At 42.8% G+C, this 16,750-nt stretch overlaps 1 protein-coding gene across 5 annotated transcripts in view; it reads left to right on the top strand.

The window, feature by feature from the left end:
- The window catches only part of ARHGEF11 (Rho guanine nucleotide exchange factor 11), a 259,221-nt gene that overhangs the window by 104,786 nt on the left and 137,685 nt on the right, over positions 1–16,750 (top strand). For all 5 annotated transcript variants that reach the window (XM_068253474.1, XM_068253470.1, XM_068253472.1 and 2 more), the window contains 2 exons: positions 835–926; positions 7,831–7,929. In XM_068253474.1, the coding sequence (XP_068109575.1) occupies positions 835–926; positions 7,831–7,929 (191 nt within the window). The remainder of the gene's footprint in view (positions 1–834; positions 927–7,830; positions 7,930–16,750) is intronic.

Raw genomic sequence — 16,750 nt, forward strand, 5'->3', positions numbered from 1 at the left:
ATGGACTAGCCCAAAACCTGTCAGTAATGTCCGATTTCTACTACTTACTGGAAGTGACAACAACGTAGGAGAAAGGTAATTTATGGCTTATTTTACTCTGGAAGAAATATATTTCTTGTTTGTACATGTACACATGTATTTTACATTTTCCAATTTTCGTGATAATGGTCCTTTAACTTATAAATATGTTTTTGGGTTGTGGGAGGACCCCAGAGTGCCTGGAGGAAACCCACATCAACATGGGGAGAACCTACAAACTCCTTGCAGATGGTGCCCTGGCTGGTATACGAACCGGGGACCCAGCGCTAGTCGAGAGTGCTAACCAATATGCCACCATGCTGCCCACCAATGCTACCCTGCTGCCCACCAATAGATAAGTGGTTGTTCAATCAGCATCAAAAGATCCAATCAAGGCGAGACAATAAGCATGGGTAAACTCACTGTTGAACCAATGTGTGTTACAATACTAACAATTCTGAAAATCAAAATATCCTATATACAAAAAAAAGGAAAATAAGGTAATTGGACAACGTGCTTGACCAAGCTAGTTATGAATTCTTCTGGTCTGGTTTTTGGTTGCAGTAACCCTTGTGTGGTGGGATTATGCCTGCACAGATCTGACCACTTTTGCATTTTTGAACCTAGCATTATTCCGTGTAGTTACCGGACTGTAAAGCTACTTTAATACATCTTGAGAGAAGCTCCAGGAGAAGATGTCCGAAGTAAAATTAAAATGCAATCCATTTTTCGCTTAAACCATGCTATACTTTGTTGTGTGTAACTGACCCTTATCAGCTGTATCACTGATAGTTGCTCCGATGTTTTGTCTTGTAGGTTGAGTAACCTGTCATCCGTTACTGACGGAGGGTCAGAACGACGGTCTCCAGGGCACCAACGCCAATCCGCAGAGTACAACGAGTCAACTGGTAATCATGTCTTTTTCTGTTTGTCCTGTGTAATCTACATGTGTAACCCGGTTAGAAATAAGAAAAGTTAATGGAAATGTTATATGTATTATATTTCCCTGATCCGCAGCAGTGGGTGTAGGCTGCGGAGTCAGGGCTTATGGCAGCATTGGAGAAAATGTTTAATTGTCTGGCCAGCAGCTGTTACATTAGATGCTGTTGGCTCAGATTTATTATAGCACTAGCACAGGCTGTGAGCAGCCAGGAGGAGTAAAAATGGCCGCTGCACTCTTCAGAGAGAGAGCTCAGCTGAGACCTGAGGTGATGCTGGAGAGAGCAGGGCAAGCTGGGTACTGCTGTGCAGGAGCTATTAAAAGAGTGAGACAGCAAAGAGTAATAGCTAAAAAGAAGAGACAGAGCAAGGCACAGCACAGATTAAAGTATGGCACATAGCGCTGAGCGTTGAAGTGCAGGGAAGACACGGACACAGCGGCAGAACCAGTCAGGGACCCAGTACAGTAAGTGATGCTCAGGAGAAGCGATGGAGCTCTAGCTGAGAGAGCGAAAAATAGTACAGGTTGCATCAGATAAATGGATGAACAGCAGATTATTACCTATTTACAGACAGAGAAACACAGATTAGTGAGAATTGAACTCAGAACTAAAGAAGTACTGTGATTAGAAATACAGTTCTTATGAATACCGCTGCTTGCCTATGCATAATTGCCTTATGAGGAAGCAAAAACATATAATTTCTTAATCTATCACATTCCTGCAGCTTGTCAGCAAATCAGCTGCTGGACCTCACATTGTTAACCTCAGAGCATTGTTATCTGCATAGTGACTGTATGAAGTACTGTGTCCTGTCAGAATAGCCCCCCCCCCCCCCCCCTCTTTTTTTTTTTTTTTCCAAACCATTGGAGGTTTGAACTGAAATAGAGATTGTCCCTGTGTTTTTGTTAGAAGTATATTTTATAATAAGAAACAGACGAGTGCTTACCATCTTGATGGTCCTCTCAAGCTGAAAGCTGAAAGATGCGAAGTGTAGCGGCCTATGGTAATATCTAATCTCTTTAAGTAGCAAAAGGAAGTGCTATAAACTTACATACTGTTGTTCTAGAACTGGAAGATGGTTAACCTAAAGAGACAAAAGATTAAAGAAATTTCAAAAGGAAAGAGTGGTTAGCATCAGAGATACTCATCATACTTTCCTGTGGATTACAAATTATAGTGGAAGTGATCAGCCTATTGGTGTGACCAGTCATCAGATTCCTTTACTTTATGTTGGAAAACAGTGTGCAGTTTATCGCTTTTGAAACTCCTGTCCAAGGAATATATTCATATAGCTCTTTACATACATCATTTTCACTGAGTGGAATAGTTTGGACTCTGTCAAGGGACAGAATACTGTTTAGTTAAAGAGGAACTTCAGCCTAAACAAACATACTGTCATTAAGTTACATTAGTTATGTTAATTAAAATAGATAGGTAATACACATCGCCGTTACCAGGGGAACCGCTCTCTCCTGCCTCGTCACAGCAGCAGCGCCGGGCGCGCTGCTGTGATACACTGATACGCATGATGGAGAGCAGAGCGAGAGGGGCACCCGGATTAGAGGAAGCGGCCGTCGGCTGAACAGGTAATAGCGGCGGCCGCGGAGGGAGCGGGCGGGGGGGCCGTGGACCACCCACCACCCAAGACTCGCATGCAAGTAGACCCCCCAACTTTTGGCCCCCTTTTTGGGAGTCAAAAATTCGGCTTGTATGCGAGTATATACTGTAATTTCTTACCCCCTATTTTTTAAAAGAACAGGCGAAGGTTTGTGATTTCATAAGGGCAGCCATCTTTTTGGTTGAAAGAAGGTGACAGGGAGCATGAGACACTGTTCCAACTGTCCTGTGTCCTGATCACCCCTCCCAGTTGCTAGGCAACGTGAATAACAACATAGGAAATCCCATCATGTTTTGCACAGCATCAGGGGAAAAAAGCCTGGGCAGTTTTCTTTGATGGGGCGGAGCTTAGCTAAAAATGCAGCTAAAAATTAGACATCTATAAGAAAAACAAAGTTCTGATGCTGTGAAGCTGTTAAAGAAACACCAAGCCTTTTCAGTTCTGCTGAGTAGATTTTTAGTCTGGAGTTTCACTTTAAATCCTACTCAGTGAAAGTGTTTCTGGATAAAAGGTGGAAAGCTAGCTTGAACTCTCTCAAGGGAATGAAGGCTGTTTAGGTATATTAGTAGCCAAGAATAGTCATTTAGCCAGAGTAACAAGTGGTACCTGCACTAAAGAAAAATGCCATTGTTAACTTATTGTTGCGTTCATTTTTTTATTTTGGAGATCTTTGTGATTGTATATGCATATTGTATGTTAACATTTTATCGTTACAGCCACAGCTGATCCTGAAGTAAGGAGAAAAGAGTGTTGATTATACTTACCTTTGATTAGCTGAGCTGGTGGTTTCTCTTATTGACAAGTTATACTTACTAAAGTGTTGAAGTGTAGTATCTTATTGTTAGCAATTTTACTCTACCTCAATACAATTTACAATTTTCAACAACTGAGTCGTGTCTGGTGGATTTCTCACTATCATAGTGTCAAAGGGGCGTTACACATTTACTGTCACTTGTATGAAACTGTGGGCTTCATTTAGCAATGTGTCTGACGGAAGAGCTCCCTCTGATTTGTTTTCCTTTCACTTTCCATCCCTCCTCATTCTCCTGTGGAGGAGCAAAGCACAGAACTGCATGGACTGAGGAAGCTTTCTGTCATACACTGGAAAGTGAGGCTGTCTCCTAGTATGCAGGGGTCATTTACTGAAATAGGACTTTGAACGAAAAAAGAAAGAATAGGTGCACCAGCGGAGCTGCGGACAAGGAGGCTCACTCTTACTGCGTTTGCCTTCATCAGCAGTGCAGTGTGCCCAACCACTGGCCAGAGACGCAGACGCCATGTGCCCATGTCCAATGGTGTGCTGGTGGTTGCTTGTGATTGGCGCCACCAGTCTCCACCGCAGGACCACGCACCGTCATTAGGGCCAATCAGTGCACTGACTGCTACTGAATGAATGTACTGATTGGTCCCAATGACAGCGCCTTGGTCCCAAGATCCAGAAGACTTCCCTGTACCATGAACACACTGGGTTTAATATATTAATATATTTTTTTCCTCTAGGCTTAGGTGCAGCTTATGGTCCGGCGTGTCTTATGGTCCAAAAAATACAGTATTTCTCTTGGTAGTCTTTTATGTTGTTTTTTTTAAGATACATTGTTCACAGAATCCAGAAAAATTGCCAAACCTGCACTGCAGTCACTGGATGTTGCACACTTTTCCTTCAAATCCTCCCAGAGTGGGGACAGTTGTGATATCTGGGCTTCTTGAGGGCCGTAATATTGATTGCATGATAACTTGGTCTTCTTTTCATGCAGATAGTTCTCTATGATTGTGTCTTTATGCTTATACACTTGTATTAAAGCATATGTTGATTATCATGCTGCAGAACATAATTTGCGATAGTATTGCATGGAGGGAATCTTTCTGTACTTCATCCCTGATGATGCCATGAATTTTGGCTTAACCACCATTATCTGGAATTTCAGCCCCAGTTACTGTCAGGTACTGCTCTTTAGCATGTGGTAAACACTCTGCCTTCTGTTTGAGACAAATGTTTCAAATTTTGGCTGAACAGTTCAAGCACCTGCTGCTTTTCTGCAACTGTAAATGAGTCATTTGGATTTATTGCTTCTTTAAAGAGGTTCAGAGATGAAATAAAAGCAAGAATTTTTTACTTACCCGGGTCTTCCTCCAGCCCCATTAGCACAGATGTGTCCCTCGCCGTCATCCTGCGTTCTCCCGTTCAGCTGCGATCAACCCCGGTAATTAGCTCAGTCCCATCAGTCTGGGTCTACTGTGCATGCGCGGGAAATCCGTGAATGCGCAGAAGACCCAGACTGGATGTGACTGAGCCTGTTACCAGGGCTGATCGCGGCAGAACGCGAGACCGCAGGAGGACGGCGAGGGACACATCTGTGCCTATAGGGCTGGAGGAAGACCCGGGTAAGTAGAAAAAATCTTGCATTTATTTCATCTCTGAGTCTCTTTAAAGTGAACCCGAGGTGAAAATAAACGGATGAGATAACGATTATATTTATTCTCCTACTGCTAAAAATTGCTTTTTAAAGTACCCCAGGGGTTTCTTTTATATTTAAATATTTACAAAGTAGATTTATTGTTTTACTGTCCCTAGTCAGTAGCAACCGTAGTAGTGTCCCAGAGTTAGAAAAAGGTCCATAGTTCATGTATTTGATCTCTCCCTGCCCTCAAGTTGTATTCTGCCAGGAAAACTTTTATGGCTGTAATTTGCTTATCAGTGATGCTTACTATATTGCAGACAAGGTACCGAGAAGACAGAAGCTGTCACTTCCATCCCTAGAAATTAACTCTTTTTCAGGCAGCAAAATAAAACAAGTAAAACCCCCTGGTTATTAATATGTTTAGTACTGTACATACACATGTTTATCTCATCATGTCACATGTAACCTCAGGTACACTTTAAAGGGTTTTTTTTTTTCCTTCCCCCTCATAACTCGTGCACATGAATATAACTTTTGGCATGACCCCCTTTTCTGTGGAAGGGCATACTAAAGTCTTGGTGGCTTCTGCCAGTTAAGAACTGATAGCAGATGCCTATCTGCTATATGAGTAAAGCTAGTGAAGCCTCCCTGCATCCTGCAGAGGCTTCCTTGTTCTCCACTGGATCGTTCCAGCTCTTTCCCCTCTGCAATACCACTTGAAGATGACTTTGGCACATGGGCAGTAGCACGGACAGCTTTGGTGGAAAAAGCTAAGGCCAATCGGCCCATGCTACTGCCCAGGTGCGCTGAGGCTGTGCTTTGGGTGTCCTTGTTCCTCAACAGCTTGCTAGAGGTAGACTGGTATCTGTTTTTTTTCCCCGCAAATATCACAGGTTTGCTCTACGTCTATGCTGGGCTTGTGGTTGCTTAAGATTAGAGCATTAGAGTACATTTAACTGCAACTGCTCCTGCCTCAATTGCTCACACAAAGCACTGCTAAGCTCAGCTGTCTGACAACTTAGTTGCTCAGTCCTGTGCACCGATCAGCAGCCAACTTCACTAGCTCCTGACCCTATGATCTTTGTAAGCCAATCAGTTTGAGTTAAAAATTGTTTTATTAGGGGAAGACATGTTTGATTAGAGTAAAAAAAAAAAGGCTCCAGTCTTTAAGGGTCTGTTCACACTTGCGAATACAAATCACAATCGCCCAGCAATTGCAATTTTGAGATGCAAATTCATTAAAGGACCACTGTCGCAAAAAAGTAAGCAGTTAAAAGCTTAGAGAACCGACAGGTTTTGGACTAGCCGATCTGTTCATGGGGGATTCTCAGGGTTTTCTTTGTTTTCAGAAGCACTTCCTGAATGGCAGTTTAACTGCCAAAACCGTAAGATACCAGTCAACCTCCCTACTCGCTTGCACACTATTTTAGAAATTAGACTTAGCAATGCTGTTTTGGAAATGCTATTGAAGTAAACGACAAGCTTTAGAATCCCCAATGATGAGATGGAATGGGCTAAAACCTGTTGGTTCTGTCAGGTTTTACTTGCTCACTTTTTTTGTCCTTTAAAGAGAATCTGTATTGTTAAAATCGCACAAAAGTAAACATACCAGTGCGTAAGGGGACATCTCCTATTACCCTCTGTCACAATTTCGCCGCTCCCCGCCGCATTAAAAGTGGTTAAAAACAGTTTTAAAAAGTTTGTTTATAAACAAACAAAATGGCCACCAAAACAGGAAGTAGGTTGATGTACAGTATGTCCACACATAGAAAATACATCCATACACAAGCAGGCTGTATACAGCCTTCCTTTTGAATATCAAGAGATCATTGTGTGTTTCTTTCCCCCTGCAGTTCTCATGCACTGAAGTTTCAGGCTGCTGTTTCTCCTGCAAACAGCTTTGCCCTTGTCTGTAATTCTTCAGTATGTGAAAGCCCAGCCAGCTCAGAGGACGATTTATCCAGCTTGTAAAAGATAAGAGAGAAGAGAGAAGCTGCCCTAATCTAAATAATACACAGGCAGTGTGCATAAAGGGGCCTGGAAGGGGGAGTTCATAGCAGAACCACAACACTGAAGAACTTGGCAGCCTTCCAGACACAGGCTGACAAGTCTGACAAGGGAAAGATACATTGATTTATTACAGAGACTGTGATAGTAGAACGTGCTGCAGTAAGCCAGAACACATTAGAATAGCTTTTGGAACTTGTAGGATGATAAAAAAACAGGATGCAATTTTTGTTACAGAGTCTCTTTAAGCGATTGTATGGCAATTGCATTTTTTGCCTATTTCTTCGAAAATGAGAATTGCATTGCAATCATTCTGAAAATGCTATATGCAGCACGTTTGTGATTTTTAGTCAAATCGCAATGCTGCAGTGTAAATAGTTGCCATGAAATAGATTGCCATTCATATGTATGGTTTGTCAGGTATTGGTGTTAGTATGTAGCACAATACAGCAGGAGGCAGCAGGTTAGTAAAGCAGCTCCAGTTTATAGTCACCTGTCAGTCAGCTCTGCTGTAGGTAATCTCCAATACCTGTTCTAGTTAGAGGGTCACCTAGAAGTGAAAGTAACTTTCCCTAGCAGAGACAGACAGTTGGCTATCACATCCTGCTTTCACCCAAGACTAAGCTTTGGCTGGGAGCTTGATGCCAGCAGTTTGCGTTAATAAGCAGTACAAAATGGATAATACAATTTACCTGCCTGGCAGAATTTTTTGCATGTAATTGATCAACTTTATTGACATTCTATCTTTCATGTTCGTAGAGCATATCAATTACAAATAAAAAAAATGCCTCCTCATGATTATTACATACAGCTGGAGTAGTCACGTCACTTCTCTTTCTTATTTCAGGTTTGGTTCAGCGCTGTGTTGTTGTACAAAGGGACCAAAATGGCTTTGGCTTCACAGTCAGCGGGGACCGGATTGTCCTTGTCCAGTCAGTGCGGCCAGGTGAGTGACCTGTGCTTCCCTCCTACAGTGAACCTGTCTCAATGGAAATGGGGCTGCTGCCAATTGCTGACTCTTTATATTCCTCTGGCAGTTACAGTAATCCTTCCGCTTTACCGTGACTTTGTGAGTAATTGGAGTGTAACATGTACGCATTCATTGAAGTATGAAGTGCTGATCTGCATCCTTGTTAGAACTAAATTTACGATATGGAGCAGTAAAAATAAAGAATAGTAAACATGCTGTAGTACTCCTGCATGCATGTGATGGAGGCAGCCATTTTTACTTGGATCTCTTCCTCTTCCTGGTTCCGAACTTTGCAGAGACTTCTGGCATCTGGCATTGGAGCAAGCAGGAAGTGATGCGCTTGTGGTCACTTCCTGCTTTGGGGTATGCGAAAGTGCATGGAAACTTATAGTAAAAATACACGTTGCGTCGGTAATTTTTTAAAATCCCCGCATCGCCATAGACTAACATGACATCCAGGCCAACGCAGCTTACCGCAGAAGATGCACAGAAATGTAGTTCTGGACCAGTGTCGAGGATGCGTCAAAAACGTCACTTCCGTCACGCCGTACAGTGGCAGTATGAAAGTCTCGCATAACCTTTCATTAAAAATTACGCACCGTAACGTTGTGAAAGGGCCCTGATGGTGTTTGTGAAACTGGTAGCATTCAAGCAGTTTTTTTTATGTGTTTTCTTACAATATTCAGCCTGTAGAGATGGGCCGAACGGTTCGCCGGCGAACGGTTCCAGGCGAACTTTGGGGGTTCGCGTTCGCCTGCATCAGGCGAACTTTTGCGGAAGTTCGATTCGCCCCATAATGCTGTATTGAGCAAAATTTTTAGCCTCCATTTCACTGTCAGCAGACATGTTATTGTCAAACACACTGCTTTCAGTGCTAGAGAACCCGCCCACCCTCCCTTCAAGCTAGGTCCTTTATACCATTTGACTCAGTTGTCTGGCTACACTAATTAGTTATGGGACAGCTGCTACACACTCTGCTAGGGAGATTTTAATTGGCCTCCCTCCTTCCTCCTCCCTCCACCCTCCTCCCTCCACCCTCCTACCTATTCCCTCCTCCCTCCTACCTGAGGGAGGAGGGTCTCTTCTGCCAGGGAATTATACTATTTTAAAAACCAGTATACATCATACCATAGCTGGGAATACATACATGAGTATACATCATACCATAGCTGGGGATACATACATGAGTATACATCATACCATAGCTGGGAATCGAACCCAGATCTCACTGTGTGGTGGGCATGTCACCCTAAGCACTGTACCACTACAGAAGTAAGTGAAGCTAGCCTAAAATTTAACATTTATGCTCAATGCAATAGAGCCATTAGGTTGCTTAAAGGAGAACTGTAGTGAGAGGTATATGGAGGCTGCCATATTGATTTCCTTTTAAGCTATACCAGTTGCCTGGCAGCCCTGCTGATCTATTTGGCTGCAGTAGTGTGAATCACACCAGAAACAAGCATGCAGCTAATCTTGTCAGATCTTACAAAAATGTCAAACACCAGATCATACCATATCTGGGAATCGAACCCAGATCTCACTGTGTGGTGGGCACGTCACCCTAAGCACTGTACCACTACAGAAGTAAGTGAAGCTAGCCTAAAATTTAACATTTATGCTCAATGCAATAGAACCATTAGGTTGCTTAAAGGAGAGCTGTAGTGAGAGGTATATGGAGGCTGCCATATTGATTTCCTTTTAAGCTATACCAGTTGCCTGGCAGCCCTGCTGATCTATTTGGCTGCAGTAGTGTGAATCACACCAGAAACAAGCATGCAGCTAATCTTGTCAGATCTTACAAAAATGTCAAACACCAGATCATACCAGGAGGAGGGTGGAGGGTGGAGGGTGGAGGGTGGAGGGTGGAGGGTGGAGGGTGGAGGGAGGAGGGTGGAGGGTGGAGGGAGGAGGGTGGAGGGTGGAGGGAGGAGGGAGGAGGGAGGAGGCCAATTAAAATCTCCCTAGCAGAGTGTGTAGCAGCTGTCCCATAACTAATTAGTGTAGGCAGGCAAATGGTATAAAGGACCTTGCTTGGAGGAGGGAGGGTGGGTGGGTCCTCCAGCAGTGATGTGTATTTCACTCAATTAGGTGGGGCTCCAGGTATTAGAGCTTTTGAAACATGTTTTCTATCATTTTTCCAGTTGATAGAATTTTTTTAAATTTTCAAAGTTCGCCTCCCCATTGAAGTCTATTGCGGTTCGCGAACTTTTTCGCGAACCGAACCTTTTGCGGAAGTTCGCGAACAGGGTTCGCGAACCTAAAATCAGAGGTTCGGCCCAACTCTATCAGCCTGTTGTAAAGTTCTCATTCATTCTTCATGTCTAACTAAACCCAAAACTTTTGGGGGGCAGTGTGGATAGAGCATGAAGGGTTAGAACTTCTGTTCATTTTTTATTTCTGACTAAGTCCACTTCTTTTTCTTCTCCGATGGGTGCCACAAAGAGAATAAGAGACTATCTGCTTACCAAGGCAAAAAAAGCAACAATAAGAATTTTAATGTAGTGTGTGGTTGATTAACAACATTTTGGATTGAGGTGTGTCCTAAACTTCAGCAGGTTACAGGTGCTCATAATCTGTACCTGAAGTTAGTATAGGAAACCGCTGAGGTCCAAATTATCATTAATGGCATAAATTAACATGGACGTTTTTTGGGTCTCCAAACGTTTGTGGTGCCCGATATCGATCGTGTATAGCGGCAGTGTGGTTTGGGGATGAGGGAGCAGGAGCACTGTTGGTGTTAGGTATGGATGGGGGGGTTGGTTAGGCTTTGGTGGGGAGGTTGGTTAAGGTTAGGCATCAATGTGAGGTTTTGGTTAGGGTGAGGCATCGGTGGGGGCTTTGCACATTAGGGATGTACAGTATATCATTACAATTTAGATTCATGATCCTTAAAGAGACACTGAAGCGATAAAAAAATATGATATAATGATTTGTATGTGTAGTAAAGCTAAGAAATAAAACATTGGGAGCAGAGACATAAGTCTAATATGGTTTCCAGTACAGGAAGAGTTAAGAGACTCCAGTTATATGCAAAAAAGCCATTGAGCTCTACCACTTTCAAAGTTGCATAGAACCCTGTCTTTTGAAGCGTGTTATCTCAACTGTCAATCATTGTACTGTTTTTTTCTTCTGCAAAGAAGGGTTCAAAAGTTCACTTGCTTGCTCTGTAAAATCATTTAGAATGCTTAGTAGTGTGTAAACTGCAAATATTAGAGAATGATGCAATGTTATAAAAAACACTATATAACTGAAACTAAAAATATGAGAATATTTTCTTTGCTAGTAATGGTGTAGTAACTATCCTTATTACCAGGGGCGTAACTAGACATCACTGGGCCCCACTGCGAAACTTTGGATGGGGCCCCCCACCCCCCTCGCTTTCTGCACAGGAAAACTGAGGACCAATGTGTTTTCCCCATGCAGATAAAAACACTTAGACTTAAAGGAAACGTCAGGCAATCTATGCTACCCACAGATCTTCTTACCCGGGGCTTCCTCCAGCCCCTTGCAGCTGACAAGTCCCTTGTTGCAGCTCTGCTCCCAGTACATACATACACACACAGCTGTATTATTTTACTATATGAGAGCACATGCTATATGGAGGAACAACAATGACATGCTGAACATAAGATATAGTATCAATGTAACTTTGGCAAAAAATTCAGAATGTCACAAGCTCCCAATAAAGCAGCAACAGTTAAGCTGGCCATACACTGGCCCGATTTGCCGCCGTTTCGACAGCAGATTCGATCACTGGGATCGAATCTGCTGCCAATCGTTCGCGCTACACGCCGAATTTCGATCTATCCCGTCTGATCCCGTCGATCGCTCCGTGCGGAAAATTTGCGGCGATCGCCTGAGGGTAGGGAGCGCGTCGCTAGCGGCGTTCGAGTGCCCGACGACCGACGCAATAGAGCCCGCATACATTACCTGCTCCGCCGGCGTGACTGCCCCCGGTCACCGCTGCTCCGTGTCCGCGCTGGTCTCCGGCATGCTTCAGTTCTTCTAGCCCGGCAGGAAGTTTAAACAGTAGAGAGTGCTCTACTGTTTAAACTTCCTGCCAGGCAGGAAGAAGTGAAGCATGCCGAGAGACCAGAGCGGAGACTGAGCAGCGGTGACCGGGAGGACTCGCGCCGGCGGAGCAGGTAATGTATGCGGGCGGGGGCGGCGGCAGCAGCACCACCACCACAACAACAACAGATTGTGAACGGTTTCAGGCTGAAATCGGTTCACAATCTGTTTGCAGTAAAGGTAGCCATACGATCCCTCTCTGATCAGATTCGATCAGATAGGGATCTATCTGTTGGTCGAATCTGATGGCAAATCGACCAGTGTATAGGCCCATACACACGTCGGATTTTAGCGAACGACCCGTCGTTTGAACGTTCCGTCGTTCGGACGTTTCCGCGTTAAATCCGACGTGTGTAGAGACTATCAATCGGGTGATGACTGGTTACCAACGATCCGCCGGGCGGATCGCTGGTAACCAGTCTTATCACCCGAACGATAGTCTGTACACACGTCAGATTTGACGCGGAAACGTCTGAACGACGGGTCGTTCGCTAAAATCCGACGTGTGTATGGGCCTTAAGACCTCAATCTCCACTCCATTGAGTTGTAAAAGTATTCAGAGGTCATAAAGTCATTAGCCTGTTTGATAAGAATCTAGGAATCCTTCTGCTGAAGAGGAAAAGTCTACAAACAAGGTAGTCACATTTTGAAAAAAAGTTGTAAAGTCTTTGCCAAGTCTTTAGAACTTAGCTGCAGTGCGAGATGTTTTTTACGAACCCTAGGGAGCAGGGACAGTGTACAAATTCCAAAGTGTGTGTGAGTCCTTATCTGTGTGGTGGACACATGCAGTCAATATAACAATGCTGTGAGAGCAGAATACATTTTTTTCCTCTATGCCCTTAGTCAGTCTCTCAAACTTTTCCCCCCACGGGCCCCCTGTGGCGTCTGGGCCCCCCGCGGAGGCATCCCTTGCAGGGTCTATTGTTATGCCCCTGCGTATTACACAACCAATTCATTATATCATAACTTTTTTTTTTGCTTCAATGTCTCTTTAACCACATGAGGACCACAGGTTTACACCCCCCTAGTGACCAGGCCATTTTTTTTACAATTCAGCACTGTGCAGCTTTTTTTTTTTTTTTTTTTTTTTTTTTAAGAGAATTTTTTATTAATTTTGTAATATTGTTTACAAATTGACAAACGATCACAACACAACAAGTACAAAACATTTGGTGTTCTTCCGCAATTTGACAAAATTATCTGTTCTTGTGCCATAACATTTTACAGAGATTGTTTCAGGCGCTCATACATAGCTAGTTGTTACTGTGTTTATCAGAATCAGACAGAGAGATGAAGCCTCATTCCATCCAACTGGGGACATACATAATAGATCAATTAAGCATTAATAACAGAGTTAACAGCATAATCAATGAAGATCTTGTATCATCACAGAAATGTCAAGGTGCACTGTGCAGTTTTAACATTTTGTTGCGCAGTCATACAACTTAGCACCCAAATTAAATTTACCTCCTTTTCTTTCCACTAGCAGAACTTTCTTTTGGTGGTCTCTGATCGCTTCTGCGATCTTTAGTTTTTTTTATTAATAAAAAATGATCCTTTAAAAAAAAAAAAAAATCCTTTTACTCTGCCCTGTCCCCCCCAACCAATTGGCCAAGGACTGTGATCCATACACTACGCTTTGCCTGCATGGCAAATCACTATGGCAGGGATTAGATCGTGAGCCCATCTGAGGGACAATTCAATGTAGTTTAGTGATTGGCTGAAATCTAAGGCCAATGTTGGTAGTTAGTCATAAAAGAATTACACCCAGTATTGTACCCGTATGTTTGGGCTGAAGCATTTTTTTCTTTAGGAAGTGAAATCTTTTCTTGAAACAAGTGGAGTTAATCAATGCTTGGCTTGAGAATCATGAATCTAAATTGTAATGATATACATCCCTAATCATTTAATACATCCCTAATACATCCGTACATCCCTAATGTGGAGACTCAAAAACAACTAAAGAAAAAAGCTCAGCATGACAGCCGGGCAATTGCCATTGTTTATAAGGGAATGACGATGGCAGCCACCATAGTTTTTGTACTTCAAGTTTCCTTTAACTTCAGAAAACCTAAGAATTGTTTGCTTTGTGATGCAAAACACTACATTCTGCCCTGTGCACCCGCTTAAGTAAGCTCCTCTTTAAATAAGCGTGAGCTCAGCACAAGACCGCATTTATATAAACCATAGTGATAGAGAGGTGCAGTATGTCCAGTTCCAACGGTCTGATGCACAATGGCTGGGATCACACTATGGTAGAGTGTACTGTATCCATTTTGGCAGATGTGCTCTCATCATCAGACGGGGTCCATTGCAGGATCTGCTACACTCTGGAGGGTTGCCCCTATAAATGGCAATGCAATACATTATCCAGAAAATGCATGCAGTGAGCTTTTTCCATGACAATCCCAGATGGAACAGGTCAATGGGAAATGGCCCATAGAAAACTATTGCAGTACTCAAACTTCCGGTATTGACTCCACCGCGTGGTCAGTCAAAATGCCAAGGAGAGGACATAATGGTGAGCATGTTAATCTATATAGTGTTCACCCCAGAATTTATTTCCAGCCGGGTGGCATGAACAAGTAGCTGGGTGGGGCAAGATGAGAGCATGCAGGGCCGGTGCTTCTGTGCGCAACTCTGCTCACAGCATAGGTAGAGGTGAGCTGATAACAGCTGGGTGCTTACCAAAACTAGCCGAGTGGAGCACCCAGCTAAAAGAGCCTGGGGAGAACACTGCTATACTTAAGCCTGAGCTCAAACTTCCTTTTGCCAACTGGCTTATGCTGTGCAAGCTGTGTGACCAGACCTGAGGGAGCTTTGTTGTTACAGTGCTGTGTCCAAAGGCAACACGAGTCTTTAAAATGAAGCATCGGATGCACAGGTAAGTATGTAGCTATTTGCCAAGGAACTTCCTGTTCATGCGACCACTTTGAATTAATGACTAGGATTTTCCATGGCTCATATTACAATATATGATAAGCTAGTCAAATACAGCAGATCAAATATTGTCTGTGATTTGTAGTGTACATGGGATTTAAGAAACATTACCACTGTAGTGCATTTTGTCCTGACTGATTGTCCCCTTTCCTTAAAAAGAGACTTAAAAAGAGCCTCCAACCACCGTCGGCCATAAAGCACAAGGAACAACGATTTGGCCAAGAATCGTTGTAAAAAAACAAAGACAAAGATTATGGTCTATGTAACTGGTCCTTCCTGGTGGATCTGTTCTGTTAATAATCCGTGTTGGTCATTTAAAAGCCATTTCTATCAAATTATGATGAACAATCATTCCATCTAAAACCTTGCATGTGGCTAGTTAGGTACTTCCGGGTGCTCAGTTTTGAGTTTCCACTAACAATCCGATCAGTGTACGTCACTCGTTCACATTACCATCGGGGATCACTTGTTTTTTTACAGATGGTGGTCGAGCGTGTGTATGGAGCTCTGCTTTGGCAGTCTGAGAATACAATCAATATTTTAACTATCAGAGGGTGCAGAATATGGGGCTCCATTCATTATAATAGAGACTTTTTGTGTGCCTAGAATGATTGCACCCTCTGGATTGAAGGTTTAGCTTGTTTGCATTTCACATAGTAGGAGATATCAACACCATCCCAGACCAGAGATCAAATGAGGTGAGTCTGTTGGCAAGCAGCACACTGTATTTATCACCACTGTTTTAAAGACGTGAAATGTGAACTGCTGCCAATTTCGAAAATCCTTGCTGTAAAGTGAAACTGAAAGATTATTTTAACAACCTACAGTTAGAAAGTGGCTTATGTAACGTTGGTAAAACTGATCATTATGAATTTGGTACCTGAACATTTAAACTGGACCTGAACTATTGCACGGGACACAAGAAAAACAGAGAGGAATGCACCCTGTGTGTTTTTATAAAGGAGAACCTAACGCCCTCATTTGTAATTAATCACAAGTGTAATTTGAGCTCTCAGCTGTATCGGCACCGAAATTCTGCAGTCTCGGCATACACCGCTAATGTGTAAACATTTTAACCCTTTTTGTGCTTCCATGAAACCAGGAAGTAGACACACTGCATATTTATTGCAGGAGTTCTGGAAGCTGCAACAAATGTTTTTCTTTAACCACTTTGCATCCAGACCGAGTTTCCCACTTATGGACCAGAGCAGTTTTGACATTTTAGCTATGTCCCTATTTAATCAGACAAACTAGGCTTTCGTTATATGGCATTTTTCCCCTCAAACTATTTTTTTCTGTGCCTTTTTAATGGGAAAAAGGAGGAAACAAATAGAAAAAACACATTATTTCTCAGTTTTACCAATTTCATTTAAAAAATAAAAAGCAGTACTCTAGATAAAAAACACAAATTTTGTTTGGCTATTTCTGCCGTTTATCACTAAACTTAGATTATGTTCTTCTCTCACAATTTATAGTGAGGATATTTGATTCTGAAATAATACTACAGTGTATATTTTTTACTATGAACTGAAAATATGAAGTATTTTTAATGGTGAAAATAAATTTAATTGGCTCAGGGAACATATATTCCCTTTCACCAATTAGTGCTGCAGCTGATAATGCCAGAGGTGTGCACAGGCCAAACACACAATTGGAGAAACTCACTCCCAAACAGTTCTCTGCTGCTTTATAAAGCCTGCAGGCTGCTTATAAGCCAATGAGAAATGCACACATATAATACACCTAGCTTGCAGTGATTAATCAAGCAGAAGCTGAGCAAGTCAGC

Source organism: Hyperolius riggenbachi, chromosome 9 (assembly GCF_040937935.1).
Source record: "Hyperolius riggenbachi isolate aHypRig1 chromosome 9, aHypRig1.pri, whole genome shotgun sequence".
Taxonomy (NCBI): Eukaryota; Metazoa; Chordata; class Amphibia; order Anura; family Hyperoliidae; genus Hyperolius; species Hyperolius riggenbachi.